Raw genomic sequence first — 17577 nt, forward strand, 5'->3', positions numbered from 1 at the left:
AAAGTAGAATAGAAAAATAATGTATCTTGTCTAACTCTGAATCTTTCTGTTAAATTTAGGAATCTGCACAGAATTTCGAACGAAACTGTTTATTTAATCCATAGGGGTAGCATGCTCTCGTTCCCTCGGCCATGATTGGATAGAAGTAATTTGCAATTTTATTTTGAGTGTTGCTTGCACTGAGGCTTGAACCTTCAACATCCAGAAGACTATAAATTTACAACTGAATTTATTAAGTGCTTTATCCACTACACTACAGGTCCTTGCTATCCCTGTGGATTAAATAAAGGGTTCTGTTAGAAATTCTGTGACGATTCCAGAGTTCAACAATATACACCTGAAGAAGGTCAAAGGTTATATCAACTGAAACATTGTGAAATATGCAACACGAAAGAATCCAAATAGTACGTATTTGAATGCATGTTGGAATTTGTTAATATAATCCTTGTGTAGCATGTTATCTGGACAGTAGCTCATAACGTAGTTAACAGGTGAAAGATCTCAATTATATGTCGTTATGAAATTCTTGTACATGTAGCTCTAACTCTAACTTCTAGTGAAAAATTGTATCTTGCTTAAATTTTCCTTACCTAGAATTTTATATTTTGTAACTTCATTTTTCCCCATGCACCTGCATATTTATACTGTTGTACTACCTCCCCTCTATGGGGATATTTAATGTTTTCGATGTCACAACCAAATAAAATATATGCTGGTTAATGAATGCAGATCAGCTGATCATAAACTGTACAATTAAATCATACTTGTGTCTTCAACGCTAAACTACAACAGTCCTTCAAGACTGAGGATACTTCATCCAAGATTCTTTTCTCCTAATGGTTACCTCTCTGTTGAGGTGCATTCTCACTCTGGAATCAACGTTGACACAGCAACATATAGAAAAGAATTAGATGCTATATTTGAAAAAAAAACATTTTTTTTTTTTGTATGGAAACCGCTACAAACAAGAACCACTTGATGCGTAAGGAACTTAAAATAAAACACTGAAACAAAACTATTACTTCCAGATCAAATAGTACCTAACAATAAGTGTCAAATGGATAGATTCTGACCCAGAAAACAGCGATTCTTCCTCTTTTGCCAGAAACGTCACTATGTGAGGACTAAAGGACAAAAGCAAGTTACGAGGCTGCCAAAAGTAAAATCAAAGTACACTTTCTACTTTATTATGCTGTTGACGTTGCCTTCCTCTCTGCCTGATCCCCTTCCTTTATAATCAATTCTTAAGTCATTATCACATCTCAGCTTGGGATTTTTATTATCTGGTCCCTTTTGATTATGGTGTAATGCTAATTCTGTGCAGTTCTAAGAGGTCACCCCCGTAATAGTCTTGGCCTTCTCTGAGAAAGGGTTAGTTTATTGCTAATCATCTGTGGTGCCCTTACCGGGGCTGCTCAGTCACTTTTTGCAGGTTTGTGCCCCTTCCTCTGGTGCTGACTTCTCAATCCCAGTTTCCAAACCTGTTGTCACAGTTCTTGCAATTGAAGAGAACTAAATACCCTTCTGATCACGTTTTGTCTCTTCAGGCTTATAACTCGGTTTCCACTCTTCACACCTATCGTATCTCATATGAGTTCATTTATCCTGTGTTCTCGGCTTCTCAGTAGAATTTAAATTATCAGACAAATACTAGCAGGCATATCTTTATTGTTCACACTACATCTACGTTGGTTCACCATATGTTCTGGATGCTTTTTATAATACATCTTCATCATTAGCCATTGCTTTTTTTTTTCACAAAGGAGTCACCACTTATCAAGGCCCAGGGGCCACTCGAGGATAAGGGTTAATGAGTGTACAATGGTTAAGGGGAACATGTTGCAGTCATATTTAGTAGTGGAACTTTGGTAAATTGGATTATGTTGGTCTTTTAAGCATTTGAAGCCTAAGATTTAATTTTGAAGCATTTCAAATGTTGATGTTTAAGTACCAAAATTACCATTCAATAAAAAGATTTGGTTCTTATCGAAAATTCAACCTGTTTCAAAAATAACAAAACAAAAACCTACAAAAAAAATCTTTTGATGTACATACTCATCACGGAATGAAAATATCATGACTAAATAAAATTTTATGAGTAAGCAAGAGTTTTATCTTGATCTGCCAGGTTATTTTAAATATAGCAAGACAACTCAGTTTGAACTACTGAGATCAAAATCAGTCTTGTAATAGATACAAATTACTATTAAAATTGCTAAAGAAAAAAAATCATTAAAAAAAAAATTTCTATATATAAAAAAAAAAACTACTTGATCAATTTACTTAATTTTTGAAATATAACATCTTCGTTCCATGATGGGTACGTACACCATAAAGATTTTTCTGTATTTTTATTGCAACAAATCCTATTTATGTGGAAAATCTTTATCCTCCTTAATTTTTTTTTTATACTTCATTTTTAGATTAACGTTTTGGAACCTCATCCATTTGCCCCGTACCTTGCCACCAGTGGTTTGGATAGTGATGTCAAAATTTGGGCTCCAACTTCTGAGGAGCCAACCAAACTAAAAGGATTAAAGAAGGTAAGATAAGTAACATTTGAGGGTATACGGAGTACCTTCAATAAATTTCCAGGGTATTTTTCATATGGCCACTTTTATTGATAGCACACACATGAAACTCTAGTCCCCTTCAAAGTAATCTCCTCCGGCTGCAATGCACTTGTTGTACCGTTCAAACAACTTCTAGAAGACTCCATGGAAGTCGTCTTGTGTGAGTGTGTCAGTGACCCGCATCACAGCCTCTTTCATCTCCTCAGTTGTCTCATCACAACATCCTTTAAGGTTTTCCTTGAGCTTAGGAAATAATTAAGTCACAGGGAGCAAGGTCTGGACTATAGGAACGGTAAGGAAGTCTTGATGCCCATCTTGGTCAAATAGAGGATCTTCTCTGAGAACACTTGGGATAAAATTTGCACAAATCTTCCACATCTTCAGTTCCTCGTGAATAATTGTGTGTACACCTCCAACTCTGACATTAAACTGTACACTTATCGTCTCTATAAACACACGACAGTCCTTATCTATGAAATTCTTTATTTGGCCAATCAACACTGGTGTTCTGACTTTCTTACTCCTCTCACACCTCTCATCATCATTGGCTTCCTTGAATCTCTTATACCACTCAAAAACTGATGCTTGATTCATGTAAGATGATCTAAAAGCAGTCTGAAGCATTCCATATGTTTCTGTGGAATTTTTTCCAAGTTTAAAACAGAATTACTGAATTTTTAGGAGTCTACGAGGATTTTAAATGCCTGTACAAAAAGTCTGAAAATTTATTTAAGGCACCTCGTATGTGTAGAAGAAAGAGCTCAACAGCCAAACACGATAGACGGTCAAATGTTATTGTTTTGAATTAAAAAAAAAAAAAAAAAAAAATGAAAACAAAAAATATACTTGGTTAATTACAGCATGATACTATCGACGTTGCTCCCTTTCTCCCATTCACCTAAGTGTGAAAAAAAAAAAAACGAAGAAAAGTATAACAAAAATGAGTAAATAAGTTTATTAGGGTAGGAAAAAGTTTAGGAAATAGGGTTGGTGAAAAGAGAAAGGCATAAGAAGTTGTTTACCTATGCACACAAAGGAGAGCTGAGGTAATCAGCTGGGAAGCAATCCATTGGAATAGTGTTTCATAGGCAGGCAGTTCTAGGTAAGAAGCTTTGTTCATGGAATCTGCATTTAGATTTAGGCACAGATAATAAGGGAAATTGTTGATAGTGGTTGTAGCTAGTTGAGTGTTTTTTGTGAAAGTTTGGCAAGAGGGGCACCCTAGATTGAAGCTCAGACGAGTACTTGCCATGAAAATAACAATAGAGCAGAGACAAGCTCGCAATGTCTCTTCTATGGGGAAAGAGGTTGCAAGGAAGAGAAAAGGGCATCACCTACAATGTTTCGAAGCCAGTTTTGAACTCGATCAAGGCAGGATAGGGTGCAACGAGCAGCTCCTGCCCAGATGTGGCAACAGTACTCCATTTTAGGGAGTACCTGGTTCTTATACAGATAGAAGATTGCATCAGCAGTGAGATATCTACTGGAGCGGTAGAATGATCCAACCATTTTTCTAGCGATCTAGATATATTTTTTTGCTTTGTGAGTACGATGGTCGAGACGGTTTGCGACAGTTAACAATAGTTATGAGTTGCCATTTGGACATAGTTGGGGACAGTTACCAGTTTGACTTGGACAAAGGCAGATCATGGTTTGGACCAGATCGGGAGAGTTTTAGGAGATTGAGATGAGCTGACAACTGGTAAACTCAATCTCGAGAGTAAAACTAAGATATGAATGTTAGCACTTTGAGGTTAGTTTCCCATGATGGCATAACGCACACACCCAGAATGCAGCGTAATATTTACAGAAAGTGTCGAAGTCTGTGTTTCTGTGTGTGTGTGTGTGTGTGTGTGTGTTTTTTTTTTTTTTTTTTTTTTTTTTTTTTTTTTTTTTTTTGGTGTGTTTCAAGTTATTTTATTTTTTTATACTTGTGAACCTGTGCACATGACAACATAGTCATAATAAGAGAAAATGAAAGGAAAAAAAATCCACAGCACACAATGTTGTGGTTGGCGATCATTGTCAAAACAGCTTAATAGCTAAACTATTGGGGGGTGGGGGGGTATTATAATAAAAGGTCTGGTTTTTAGTTTAACTAGCTGTACCTATCTAATATTGTCTGGGAGTAATTTTATTAGCATTTAAGTTTCCCTCCTAATAACCTGACAACTGTTTATTATCGTAAATTATCCTCCCTCATATTTCTATGTATTTATTTTTTTTTTCTTTTTCTTCAGACAACAAGAATGAACACAAAACAGCGTGAAATAGAAAGAGTCCAAGAGCCAAACATGATAGATGGTCAAATGTTATGGTTTTTAATGCACCTTCAAAGGAGAAGAGTAAGTTAAATATCCTTCTATTTATTACATTTGTTTGTTTTTTTTGTTTTTTGTTTTTTTAAATAATTGTTGCTTGTTGGATATAAAAAAAAAATCATTTTTCGTAAAAACATTTTGATGCTAAACTTGTTTGTTTAAACATTTTTCTAGTTTTAATTTTTGGTTTTTGTCCAAAATTCTCCCAATATAAAAAAAATAAAAATAAAGAAAAATCTGTATGCTCCATATGCCAGTGACAAAACGTGTGCATCATATTCCAAAAATTACTTCGATCAAGTAGCTTCATTTTTTTATAAAGAAATTTTTTTAAGCAATTAATGGAAATTTCTAGACACAAGAACCCAAGTTTGCCCAGAAAAATATCCAGTAAATAAAACGTTGTTTAGTAAATCATTACTTTTTGCATTTCCATACACCAAACAGTGATATAAATATCACTAAGACATGTGCTGGGTCATAAGCTTCATTTCAGTACCTTACTTGCCTGGGTGGATTGTTGGTAGGCTGAGATAAACCGCTTTTTATATATATATATATATATATATATATACAAACAAACACACACACAGTGAATACCGGAAAAATATCTAGTAAATAAAACGTTGTTTAGTAAATCGTTATTTTTATTATTTTTTTTTTTTTTTTACATTTGCTGGGTCATAAGCTTCATTTTAGTACCTTACTTGTCTGGGAGGATTGCTTATAGGCTGAGATAAACCACGTCTCACACACACAGACATTAGGAAAATTTATAAGATTACAACATAAAAAACATAAAATCTATTGAGTTATCTCCCTTGGGTTTTGAGGATTTCTTCTTTTCAAACTGGTGGGCAAGACATTCACTCCTTGGATACTCATAAACTTTGATTTTCTTATTTTAAAGATAAAACTACATAATTTTTGGAAGATACTATTTTCATTTGGTAACAGGTAGGTGTATCCTACAGGTTTTTATTTTGTTTTTTGATATAGGGCAATTCTAGACAAGAACCCCTGTTTTATATAATGTTAGTTATTCTCAACATCTTGATTTGGACGTCATCTGCAGAGGGTGATTTGCCTGAACATTCTTCATCATCAAAACTAAAATCTCCAATTCTAGACTTTACGGGCCACTTCCATACATTTCAGTTAAATCAGGGGTTCTCAACCTTGCTTGGCCCATGCACTCTATTCACCATTTATAAGAATGTCATCCCCCTTCCCCATTTCTCGCCCTTTCCAAGATTGCATGTCTCAAAAAGTGCACTGCTTTGCTATTTCATGTGCTACGACAAACAAAGCTTCAGTAACTTTTTGGTTTTCTTCTTTAAAATCTTCTGTTGAAAACAGCTTCATCTTTTTGAGACCATTCCCATTTTTGTTCTTGTCTTTGTGATGAGGATGAACATTTTGCAAACGTTGCTTTATCTTTGCTTCATTTGTCAAAACTTTACTACAAATAACACACTGGGGCCTTTCTTCTCGATTTATGATGATGGATGTGAATGTATATTCAATATATGAACGATCATATTTTCTTTTATACTTTTTTTTTGATACTCATGATGGACTCTAAATTCTGTAAATAAAAGAAAGAAAAAGTTAAAACTGTAAATGGTTTGAAAATTCACCTCCTGATGACCCAAAATTCGTCCCTGCAGAAAACGTGTTTGAGTGCTCTGTCTGATGGAAGGCAGTCTGCATGGCGTGGCTCGGTTTAGCAAGAAATGTTATATACTCATCTATATATAACAGGTTGTATTTGTATTACAATCCACAGAGGTACAAAAAAAATTGTCAAAAAGCAAATGTTATCAAAGGCAAGAGAAGTTACTTCTCTACCTAACTGAATAAGTTTTTGGTGTTTTTTTTTTTTTAATGTAAAATATTTATTCGGTTCGAAAAACAAGTAATATTGAGAGCTACTGAAGAACAAGAAAAAATGGCCATGATGTCCTGTTACATCTTTGAAGTCCCGATGATCACTTCAGAAGAAAGAAATAAAACAAAATGATAGAAACCCACCCAAGAAATGTCACGTTAACATTTATTGTGTGGGTTTCTACCACCATTTTGTTTTATTTATTATTTTGAAGTCTTTGTCGAGACTTCAAAGACATCGCTGCCATCTGTTCTTATTTTTCGGTAGCTCTCAAAATTACTTGTATTTTTTTTAATCAAATAAACATCTTACATTAAATAAAATTTAAAAAAAAACTTATTCAGTTAGGTAGAAAAGTAACTTCTCTTGCCTTTGACAACATTTATTTGTTTTTTTTTTGTTTTGATTTTTTTTTTTTTTTTTTTTTACAACTTTTTCGTACATCTGTGGATTGTAATATAAACCCAATGGGTATATATATAACAATTTACTTGTGTCGTCTAATGTTTGTGTTGACGTGTATAAAATTTATGAGTGTTTTTATGATTTGTGTATTCTTGTTTGTACATGTCGATGGATTCACAGATACTGTTCAATAACAGACATATAACATTTACAACAAAGGGATGGATAATAGTTTTCTGGGGATTTAACATCTGGCCAATCGGATGAAGATACCTGGTCCGTCTTTGGTCTTGTTTTAACGGAAAGCTGCAAAGAAGATTCATCCGAAGGATCCAACAAGTCTCGAGTTGTCTTTCAGCAACTTTATTAGAGATTTTTCCCCATTATAAAGTTGCACGCTAGTCCTACGTTCCTTACACTTGATAGGCATTGGATCTTTTGCTTCCTCGAGTATTCAAAGCCATCACAACCGATCAGCTCAATTGTCTGTCTGTCTCGAATGACAACCAAATTTTAACTACCAACTGACTAAAATCTACATATATCAAAAACATATCTCCCCTCCTCTGTTTGATAGCATTCTCATTTATTGTAAATATTTTATTCTAAAAGCTGCCATTCTATTTAAAAATCGAACAGTCATAATAATAATTGACTAGTTTACTCTTTGGCGTTGCCCTAGAACCATCAACATAACGGAAGGTCTGTTTGTCTTTTTTCATATTATAGCATAGTATAACAAGTTGTTTCCAATGTTTTTTTATTTTATTTTTTTGTGGCTCTCATTTTAAATAAACTTTGTTTTATATAAACCTTGGTATCTGAGGGGGTTTACCAATAAATAAAAAGAACTTGGATTCATGACGATGGCACAGACATATAATGGTTTGGTGCTGGTGCATAATCACCACCACCCCAAAAGAAAACAAAAATAAAGAAAAATCTTTATGATATATGTACCCGTGACAGAAAGAAATTGTCATACACCAAAAATCGCATAAATTGCTAAAGTAGTTTTATTTTTATAAAGTCATTTGTTTGTGAATTTGAGTTTTTCCAATGTTCATGTTAAGAATGGCTTTCTAAAATCTCACAAAAGTTTTAATTATTTGAAGCTATTTCCCTTGTCCTGCAAAATGGCGTTAAGAAATTATTTGTTTATTTTTTTTTTTAAAACTACTTGATTACATGATTTTTGGTGTACAATATTTTCTTTTCATCACTGGTGCATACGTCATACAGATTTTTTTATTTTTAATGGAGGGGGGAGTATAGACCTACGTCAATGGTTTAAACACACCAATCCGTAAGTGAATTCGTTGCACAGGAATCTTCATTACAGAAGAGCAACATTCTGTCTTTATCCAGAATTCACCCATAAAACAACAAAAAATAAATCTGTATGGGGTACGTACTCATGACAGAATGAAACTATCATATACCAAAAATCACATAAATTTATCAAGCAGTTTTCTTTTTAACTAAAAAAAGTCAAATTTTATGAGTAAGAGAAGAGCAACTGCCTCACATCACCATCTTGAAAATAATGTCAAAAAACAAGGAAGATAACTCGGCAATAATTCAAACATTTATGTTGTAATCTCTACAAATTCCCATTGACTGCTCAATGGGTATACACATCACATTTAAATTTACTTTTCAAAATGTTCTCTTTGATGCCGCACCAAATCAGTCATCGTGGATACAGATGTATCACTGTCAGTTTAATATTCTATAGATGGTGGCATTCAGGAATATTGATACAGGTTGGAACAATAAAATTGTCGCGCTAGAAAGCACAACATGATTCCATTTCCGTTTGATGAAAACCGGGTTTTCTTTTTTTTTTTATGTTGCAGACCATCTACTAGTTGGCTCGTTGTGTACAAATCCCAAGAGTGATAGGAGTCTTCTATCATGTCTGAAAGCGACACAATGTTCACCGAGTGAGATCGAAGATACGCCACTGTACAACTCATGCTCTCTACCGATCCAAGTTATGACAACAGGACCATGTAATGCATGCAAATCCGGATGGTTCAACTCTTGTAGGCGTGCTCAGGATGGTGAAAACAAAGTTTCCAGCCACGGTTATGGTCTTTGGTGTGGTTTCAAGTGAGGTCCACATCATGCCACCTCACATCTTCAAAGTCTGCTTGAAAGTCAACACCAAAGTGATCTTGATGTGCTGAAGAGTGTGGTGATCCCCTGGTACAACCAGGTGGCCGCTGGCAGACCCTGGGTGTGGCAGCAAGACTCGGTGCTGGCTCATGGCCAAAGAGACCCAAACTTGGCTTCAGAAGGAGTGCTACGACTTTGTACCTTTCTCTCACTACCCCAATCTTCTCCCAACCTGAATCCACTGGACTACTTTGTTTGGTCATATGTCGAGAACATCACGAATATGATCTCCCACAACACCAAAGCCAGCCTGATTGCCGCCATCAGCTGAGTATTCATAGAGCTCCTGCTGGCAGTTGTGAAAAAGGCATGCTCCCAGTTCTGCACCCGTATCGAGGCGGTGATTGAGGCTGAAGGCGGCTACATTGAATAGATGTCAGCTCTACTACATAATCAAGTTATCTGAATTGATTTTTTCAATAAGTTTTAAAATAAAGCTGTAGTGTTGTTTTCTTTAGGGCGATAACTTTATTATTTAATCCTGTAAATTGAGTAGAGAACAAAATACTTTGCAGATCCCTCTCACTGTATAATATTTTGCAGATCCCTCTCACTGTATAATATTCATGGATGTTTTGAAGAAGATTGCAATTTGATAGAAATAAAATGCTGAATAAATTATATAATCATTTTTTTTATTTACCTTTTTCATCTAGGCTCGACAAGATGGTGATGATGGCTTAAGTTCCAGCTATGATAGTGACTTGGTATCTGATGATGATGAAGATGAAGAGGAATCTGAGAGGATCCAGTGTTCTCCATCTTAGATGGATCCCCAGGAAGCACTGTTCTCGTTTTGACCTCATGTTATCCTCCGCTCTATTCATCTTTTTTTTTTCTTCTGTAATTAGAAGTGGTCTATGTGCAAACTTAGACACACAAACTCTCACCAACCACACTTTTGCCGTGCTAAAATAAGTCCAAGCTTGGCAACAGTTGCTGAGAGGCGCAACCTTTTTTTTTTTTTTTTTCCAGCCTTCTTCTTTCATACCCCCCTTCTTACACCCTCCCTCTGAGGAAGAAAGAAAAGAAAAGAGAACTGCAGACATTGTTAAATGACCAATGAAGAATATTTCCCTCCTCTTTTTTTTTCTTCACTTTTCCTCCTTTTTTTTTTTTTATTCTGATCAATAAATTTATTTGATTTTATCCTCTCCCCCCTCTCTCTCTCTAAGTTTTAATCTACTTAATAAGAATACACTATCAAATCCTAATTTGATGAAGTTCTCCCTCTTTTCTCTCTCTTTTTCTCTCCTCTCTCTTTGTCTGTGTGTGTGTCTCTCTCTCTCCTCTCTTTGTGTGTGTCTTTCTCTCCTCTCTCTTTCCTCTCTGTATATGTGTTTCTCTCTCTCCTATCTGCCTGTCTATGCGTGTCTCTCTTTCCTCTTTCTCAGTCTGTGTGTGTGTGTGTGTCTCTCTCTCTCTCTCTCTTTCTCTTCTGCAAACCTTGTCCTTTAAAAAACAAGGAAGAAAACTAAAATTCCACAGACAACCTTTTCTCTGATATTTTTTTTTTTTTTTTAATTTATATCATTCTCTTTCTTTTGAGGTTTTCTTTTTCTCTCTCTGTCTCGGTTTTGGTTGTTAATCATTTTTATTTATTTTCTTTTTTGTTTAATTTTTATCTTAAAAAAATATTCAAGAAAAAAAATCCCCTCCTCTAAAAAAAAAAAAAAAAAAAATCGATCCTAATTCCATTTGGATCTTTGCATTTTTGCCAGGACAATGCACCTACCAGCTCACAACTGCCAACTTGTCCTTCTCCTTAGGTGGTGGTGGGGGTGGTGGCAGAATATAGGAAGCTTTGCTTCTTAAAAAAACAACAACAAAATGTTCAACTTCTTGCTTTAAGAAAAAAAAAAAACTGTTCCTTGAAATAAATTGTACAAACTGACAAATTACATATTTTCTTTTCCTCCTCCTTTTTCTCCTCCTGCACAGATTTTATTTTACTTCGAGTTTGTTTAATAGTTTGTTTGTTTCTTTTGTACGATTTGTTTATTCCTAAAAAAAAAAAAAACATTTTTTTAGAACTGGTTTTTTTAAAAAAAAAAAAAAAAGATAAAATTGCTAATAAATCTAGCCAAGACTTACTTTCCCTCCTTTTCTTTTTGTAATTATTGCAGTTCGTTCTCTGTATTTTTTTTTTTTTTTTTAATTGCATTTTCATCCCACTTTGATGTAGGGGGCTACTATCTAGAGCATAATTTACTATGTACGGAGTTAAGTAGCAGGATGTCTGTTTACATTACACTTGAACTTCTGCATGTCAGTACAGTCATAGAAGCAGAGACCCAAAAGGGAATTCCAAAGTCTAGCAGTCCAAAGGAAGAAATTATTATAGTATAAAGTTGTAGGGGTGGGATTTAGCTGCTTGGGGGGGGGGGTACAAGGACTTGTAGTTCTTCAGAGCACCTAATACTTGTAAAACAGGCAGAGGGATAAATTTCATTGATGGGACAGAGGCTGAAGCCTAGCTGACAGTGCGGGACCTATTAAGTATATGCTCAATCTGTTAAGTCCAAAGTAGCTGAGCAGCGGCTTGGTTCCCACCAGTTTTGGCAAATTGCAAACAGAATCCTGAACAGAAGCGTGTGCTCCATCCCAACTATTATCAATGGACCTGAGGTAATCTCGTCAGCATCAGACAAAGCCAAACTCTTTGTCAAGAACTTTGCAGCTAATTCTACCCTTTGTGACCAAGACCGCCAACCCCCAATATTTCCTCCTGTATCAGAAAACACGCTATGTGATATTCGTATATCTGTACGTGATGTTGCGAAGCTAATCAAAAACCTTGATTCGAGTAAAGCAACTGGCCCTGACGGTATTCCAATTATAGTACTCAAAAAACTTCAACCTGAACTAGCGCCCATACTTACAAAACTGTTTAAACGTTGTCTTAAGGAGAATAGTTTCCCATCTCCCTGGAAAATCTCATCAGTATGCCCTGTATTTAAGAATTCAGGTGATCGCTCATCCCCCTCTCAGTACAGGCCAATAAGTCTCCTGTGCATCATGAGTAAGTTGCTAGAATCTGTGTTAAATACAGAGTGTTAAATACAGAAGTAATCAACCATCTAAACAAAAATAACCTTCTTAGTGACACTCAATATGGTTTCCGTTCTGCTAGATCTACTGCAGATGTCCTTACAGTTATATCGCATAGGATTAGCAAATCTCTCGACGGTGGCAATCTTTCTAGGGCAATTGCTCTTGACATATCTAAAGCCTTTGATAGGGTATGGAATAAAGGTTTACTTCATAAGATCGCTAGCTATGGTATAGCTGGAAAAGTCTTCTCAATTATTAAATCATTTCTTTCTGATAGGTTCATAAGAGTAGTAGTTGAGGGGCAAAAATCAGAAGCTCACAGTATTAATGCCGGTGTCCCTCAGGGATCCATCCTGGGCCCAACTCTTTTCCTGATCTACATTAATGATCTTCCAAATCATATCCTTACATCATTTGTAGACATTTATGCTGACGACACTACCATTTATGGTACCACATCTAAGACAGTAAACGACCAAGTTCTCTCCAATTCTCTCTCCTCTGATCTTGAGCACGTAGTACAATGGGGAAAGGAGTGGCTGGTTACTTTTAATGCATCTAAAACCAAGCTTCTCTCTTTACATCATCAACATTCTAATCCACATTTGTCATCAATTGAAATGAATGGCTCTCGTCTTCAGGAGGCCTCAAGTTTTGACAAGCTTCTGGGCTTGACCATTACTCCTGATCTTAAATGGAACACGTACATCAAATCTGTTGCCAAGGCCGCTGGAAAAATGGTGGGATCTTTCTATCGATCCGATAGATATCTCACTGCTGATGCTATTCTCTATCTATATAAGAGCCAGGTACGTCCAAGGATGGAATACTGTTGCCACATCTGGGCAGGAGCTGCTAGAAAGGACTTGTCCTGCCTTGATAGGGTTCAAAATAGACTTCGTAGCCTCGTAGGAGATGTCCTTTTCTCCTCCCTGCAACCTCTATCTCACAGAAGAGATGTTGCGAGTTTGTCTCTGATGTATCGTTATTTTCATGGAAAGTGTTCAACTGAGCTTCAATCTATGGTCCCCCCTCGTCAAACTTTCTCAAGAAACACTCGTCTAGTTGTAAACACTATCAATAATTTCCCCCACTCTTTATCTGTACCTAAACCTAAACGTAGATTCCATGAACAAAGCTTCTTTCTTAGAACTGCACGCCTGTGGAATTGTCTTCCGTTTTCCTGCTTTCCGGCTGACTACAATATGGTTGTCTTCAAGTCTAAAGTTAATAAGTTCTTGATGAACCGTTCCATATAAGTTATCAAATTTACCAAATTTTCATTACTAATTATTACTATATTAACCAATTTCTACTGTACACTCTTTAACCCTTATCCTTGAGTGGCCTCTGGGCCTTGATAATGTGGTGATACCTATGTAAAAAAAAATAAAAAAATAAAATATGAACTTATGATTCTGAGAGAAAAGGAAAAAGGGGGCTCATCTTCAGATTTCTGGGCTCAACTTTCTCCAACACAGATTTTTTTTTTTTTTTTTTTTTTTAATAATTTATAAAGACTAAAAGCCACTCGGGGATAAGATTTGCCAGTTGAATGATGATAAATATTATGAGAGGATTTAGAATAATGATGGAATTAATAAAGTTTGATTACTTATGAGGACCATTTATGAAAAAGATTACGTTAGATTTGAAGTTGACCATGTTGTAGCCCCAATCAAAAAAACAATCTAATGGTAACGTGTTTCACAAATTGAAAGTGCTTGCAAAGAAACTGTTTATGGAAATTTCATTTAATGTTAAACACACAGAGGAACAAAGAAAACTTTGCAGTTGTGGTAGGTAGACAAGTTTTTGCAGTGAATGTTTTACAAAAAGAAATTGGAGATTGCAGCTCAGTGGAACAACGTGTATAAAAATAACAAAAGGGCAGAGAAAAACTATTTCTCTTCTGTGATAAAGAAGTTCTAAAGAAAAAAAAAATAACTAAAATAAAAAGCCATCATTTGATCCGATTTGACAAAAAATAAAGCAAAGGACTTGGGTTTGAAGGCTATATCAATGTGGTTCGTAGGAAACGCTGTGGATACGAGTTAGCATATAAAAGAATAATTACAATATTAGAAATTTTCAATTTTTTTTTTTTTTTTTTTTTTAAATAATTTTCGATTATATTATGTTATTTGCCAACATAATGTGTCCTACAAGATGTTGATATCCCTAATTTTCGAGAGTAGTATCTCTTCTTCAGGGAGGGAAATTAAAAAGAAATGTATACAACTGTTCGGCGAGGCTTTCTTTTGTTTATTTACTTTTTCTTATTATTTATTTCTTTATTTCCGGAAGTCAGTGTCACAGACTGGCTGTCAAATCAATTCCCAGGATACGAATTGTGATGCATATTAAGTATTGTTAGGAATTATTGTAGCTTTTATTTTATTTATTTATATTTTTTAAATTTATATAAATGATTCATTTTTGTGTATTACACTTAGTGTGTATTTAGGAGTGTTAACGACTGCTGTATTGGTGTCGTGTAATATCCGAACATTTGTGCTTCAATTGCCATATAGCTAAAGGGTGGTAGAAAGTTACAAAAAGGATATAGCGTCCAAATTCACCTTGAATTGCGTTGTTGTTGGTACAGTTATTACCTCATTTAGAAATCTATTTCAAGGTCCAAGGATCCTGATTGAGTTTATTTAAAATCAGCGTCGAAATAGTTCCTTATAGTGTCTGTGTCGACCACTTTCTTGTTCAGTCATGAATGGGTGCTGTTTGGTTCTCTCGCACTGCAAGAACTCTGACACCAGGGTTGGAAAGTGGGATTGAGAAGTTAGAGCCCCGAGAACGGCACACTCTGAGCTGCAGAAAGTGCCTGGGCAGCCCTGTCGGCATTCCCAGTGAGCGCGGCTCAGGCAATTAGCAATTAACTAACCCTCTTCTCAAAGAGAGAAGGCAAAGCTTGAGAGGGTGGACCTCCTAGAACTGCACAGAACTAAACTCACGTGGCAAAATCAACAGGGACCGGATCATCACAGGAATTGTCTAATCTCTGTTGATGTTGGGGGCCAAGAATAAAAGTCCCTAGCTGAGTTCTTGTGCAGTAATAAATAATATGTCCTGAGATATATCATAATGACCATTGAGAAGACTCTAGGCTAAAACGAAATTTTTTTTTTTTTTTTTTTTTTTAGTCGGCTTTCATAGGGCAGATCCAATAGATCCTGCATTATTTGAGTAGCTGATCTTCGAACTCTCTCCAGATGCTGGTTATCATGTATTTAATATGGAGAAGAGACCTGGACATCAGACTCTAACAATATAATATCAAAAACTCTGTTGTTGATAAAACATTGCAGTTTGTGTTCAACTAATTGCATACACTATTAGTTTTCTAATATTTTCAAATTATGTTATGTAATCTATATATAAAAGCGAAAATGTATGTATGTATGCTTTTCCTCGATGTCCACAAAAGGCTTCTTTCAGAGAAGCGCTTACTCGGTTCACAACTTCTTAAAACTTTTTATATCATCTATAAATTGTAATATCTCAGAGTTACCCACGGAGCTCGCCTATTTCATTTTATTGACTTTCAAACGTTAATTATTCGACATTTCCCGCATCGGCACACGTTACATTCGGTTTTCGGTGTAAAAAAAAGCGACTCTAATCATAGGCCGAAAGCCAGTTGTCTCAAGAGAGCAAAGTAACGTTTGTTCAATGTCGACTTTGTCATATCAGACTGTAGCTTTCATTTCGCTTCTCCCAATAAACAGGGAGCGGGTTTTTAAAAACAGACAAACCGATTTATTCACCTCATTCAAAACTGTCCTGCACAAAATACTAACTGCTGAATACCTATCGCCGTCACGTCAATCAAAAACGCACACCTGTCTTTTTTAACACTTTACTATGTACGGGCACCTGTTTTTTTTTTTTGTTTTTTTTTCACATTTTCGGGATTTTTTCACATACCCCGAAAAACACCCGGGCAACGCCGGGTACCCCTCGCTAGTCTAATATATAAAAGGCTATATGCCTGTCTGTCTCCATGTTTCCAAACTCCATCTCCTCCAAAACTAAAAGTCGCAGAACTGCACCAGGGGCTTCAAATGATTGGACTTTTTTACAGACCATTCTTTTATGGGTCTTTAGGCGGTTAAAATAGTTTTTAAGGTTAAAATAGTTTTTAAGGTTAAAATAGTTTTTAAGGTTAAAATAGTTTTTAAGGTTAAAATAGTTTTTAAGGTTAAAATAGTTTTTAAGGTTAAAATAGTTTTTAAGGTTAAAATAGTTTTTAAGGTTAAAATAGTTTTTAAGGTTAAAATAGTTTTTAAGGTTAAAATAGTTTTTAAGGTTAAAATAGTTTTTAAGGTTAAAATAGTTTTTAAGGTTAAAATAGTTTTTAAGGTTAAAATAGTTTTTAAGGTTAAAATAGTTTTTAAGGTTAAAATAGTTTTTAAGGAGTCAAAAATGGGTCAAAATTGTTATACATTTTGTACATTCATTGTAGTTTATTTTTAATTTTAATTTTTCATCAGTTCATATGCGTGTCACGTTAGTACTGTGGTAACATCACCAGCTTTCAATACTACAGTTTTGCTTTCGGTTTCGATTCTAGCTGATGGCACTCCAATACTTTTTCTGACTTTTGAAATCACGATTCTATAATAATATATATGAAATCTGGATAAATTAAAATATATTTAAGCGTATTTTACGCCGCTGCTATTTTATTAAATGATTAAACTTTTTTTTTTTTTTTTTTTTTTTTTTTTGCTTCTGGGACTTTTTATGTAGAAACCTTTTTTCTTTTTTTCCAAAGGAGATTGTTGATTCTTTGATGTTTTTCTTTTTTCTTTGTTTTTCTGGTGGTATTAAGCCAGAGGGGGCAGGCTCTTGTGGAGAGAGAGAGAGAGAGAGAGAGAGAGAAAGAGAGAGAGAGAAAAAGTATACATCCGGTTTTATAGACGTTTGTTGTCTGGTTGAAGCGATGTGTGCATGGCTGATGCGAATTTTAAATAGAAAGACTTTAGTCAGATCTTTCATTTAATCGTTTACAATAGCCATCGTTTTTTGACAACAAAAAATACAAGAGCCGAATAAAAACATGAAACAAAAATCACGTCTAAAAACAAAAAATTGCCAAGTTCAAAAGAGAGGTGTAAGCTATGGTGTAGAGGGG

General features: G+C 35.1%; 1 protein-coding gene across 2 annotated transcripts in view; it reads left to right on the forward strand.

The window, feature by feature from the left end:
- LOC145248810 (DDB1- and CUL4-associated factor 8-like) overlaps positions 1-10378 on the forward strand; it is an 89938-nt gene extending 79560 nt beyond the window's left edge. For both annotated transcript variants that reach the window (XM_080110462.1, XM_080110463.1), the window contains exons 12-14: positions 2424-2543; positions 4814-4918; positions 10028-10378. In XM_080110462.1, the coding sequence (XP_079966588.1) occupies positions 2424-2543; positions 4814-4918; positions 10028-10138 (336 nt within the window). In that variant the 3' untranslated portion in view covers positions 10139-10378. The remainder of the gene's footprint in view (positions 1-2423; positions 2544-4813; positions 4919-10027) is intronic.
- The last annotated feature ends 7199 nt before the right edge of the window (positions 10379-17577 follow it).

Source organism: Euprymna scolopes, chromosome 27, assembly GCF_053919585.1.
Source record: "Euprymna scolopes isolate OS-2025 chromosome 27, ASM5391958v1, whole genome shotgun sequence".
NCBI lineage: Eukaryota > Metazoa > Mollusca > Cephalopoda > Sepiida > Sepiolidae > Euprymna > Euprymna scolopes.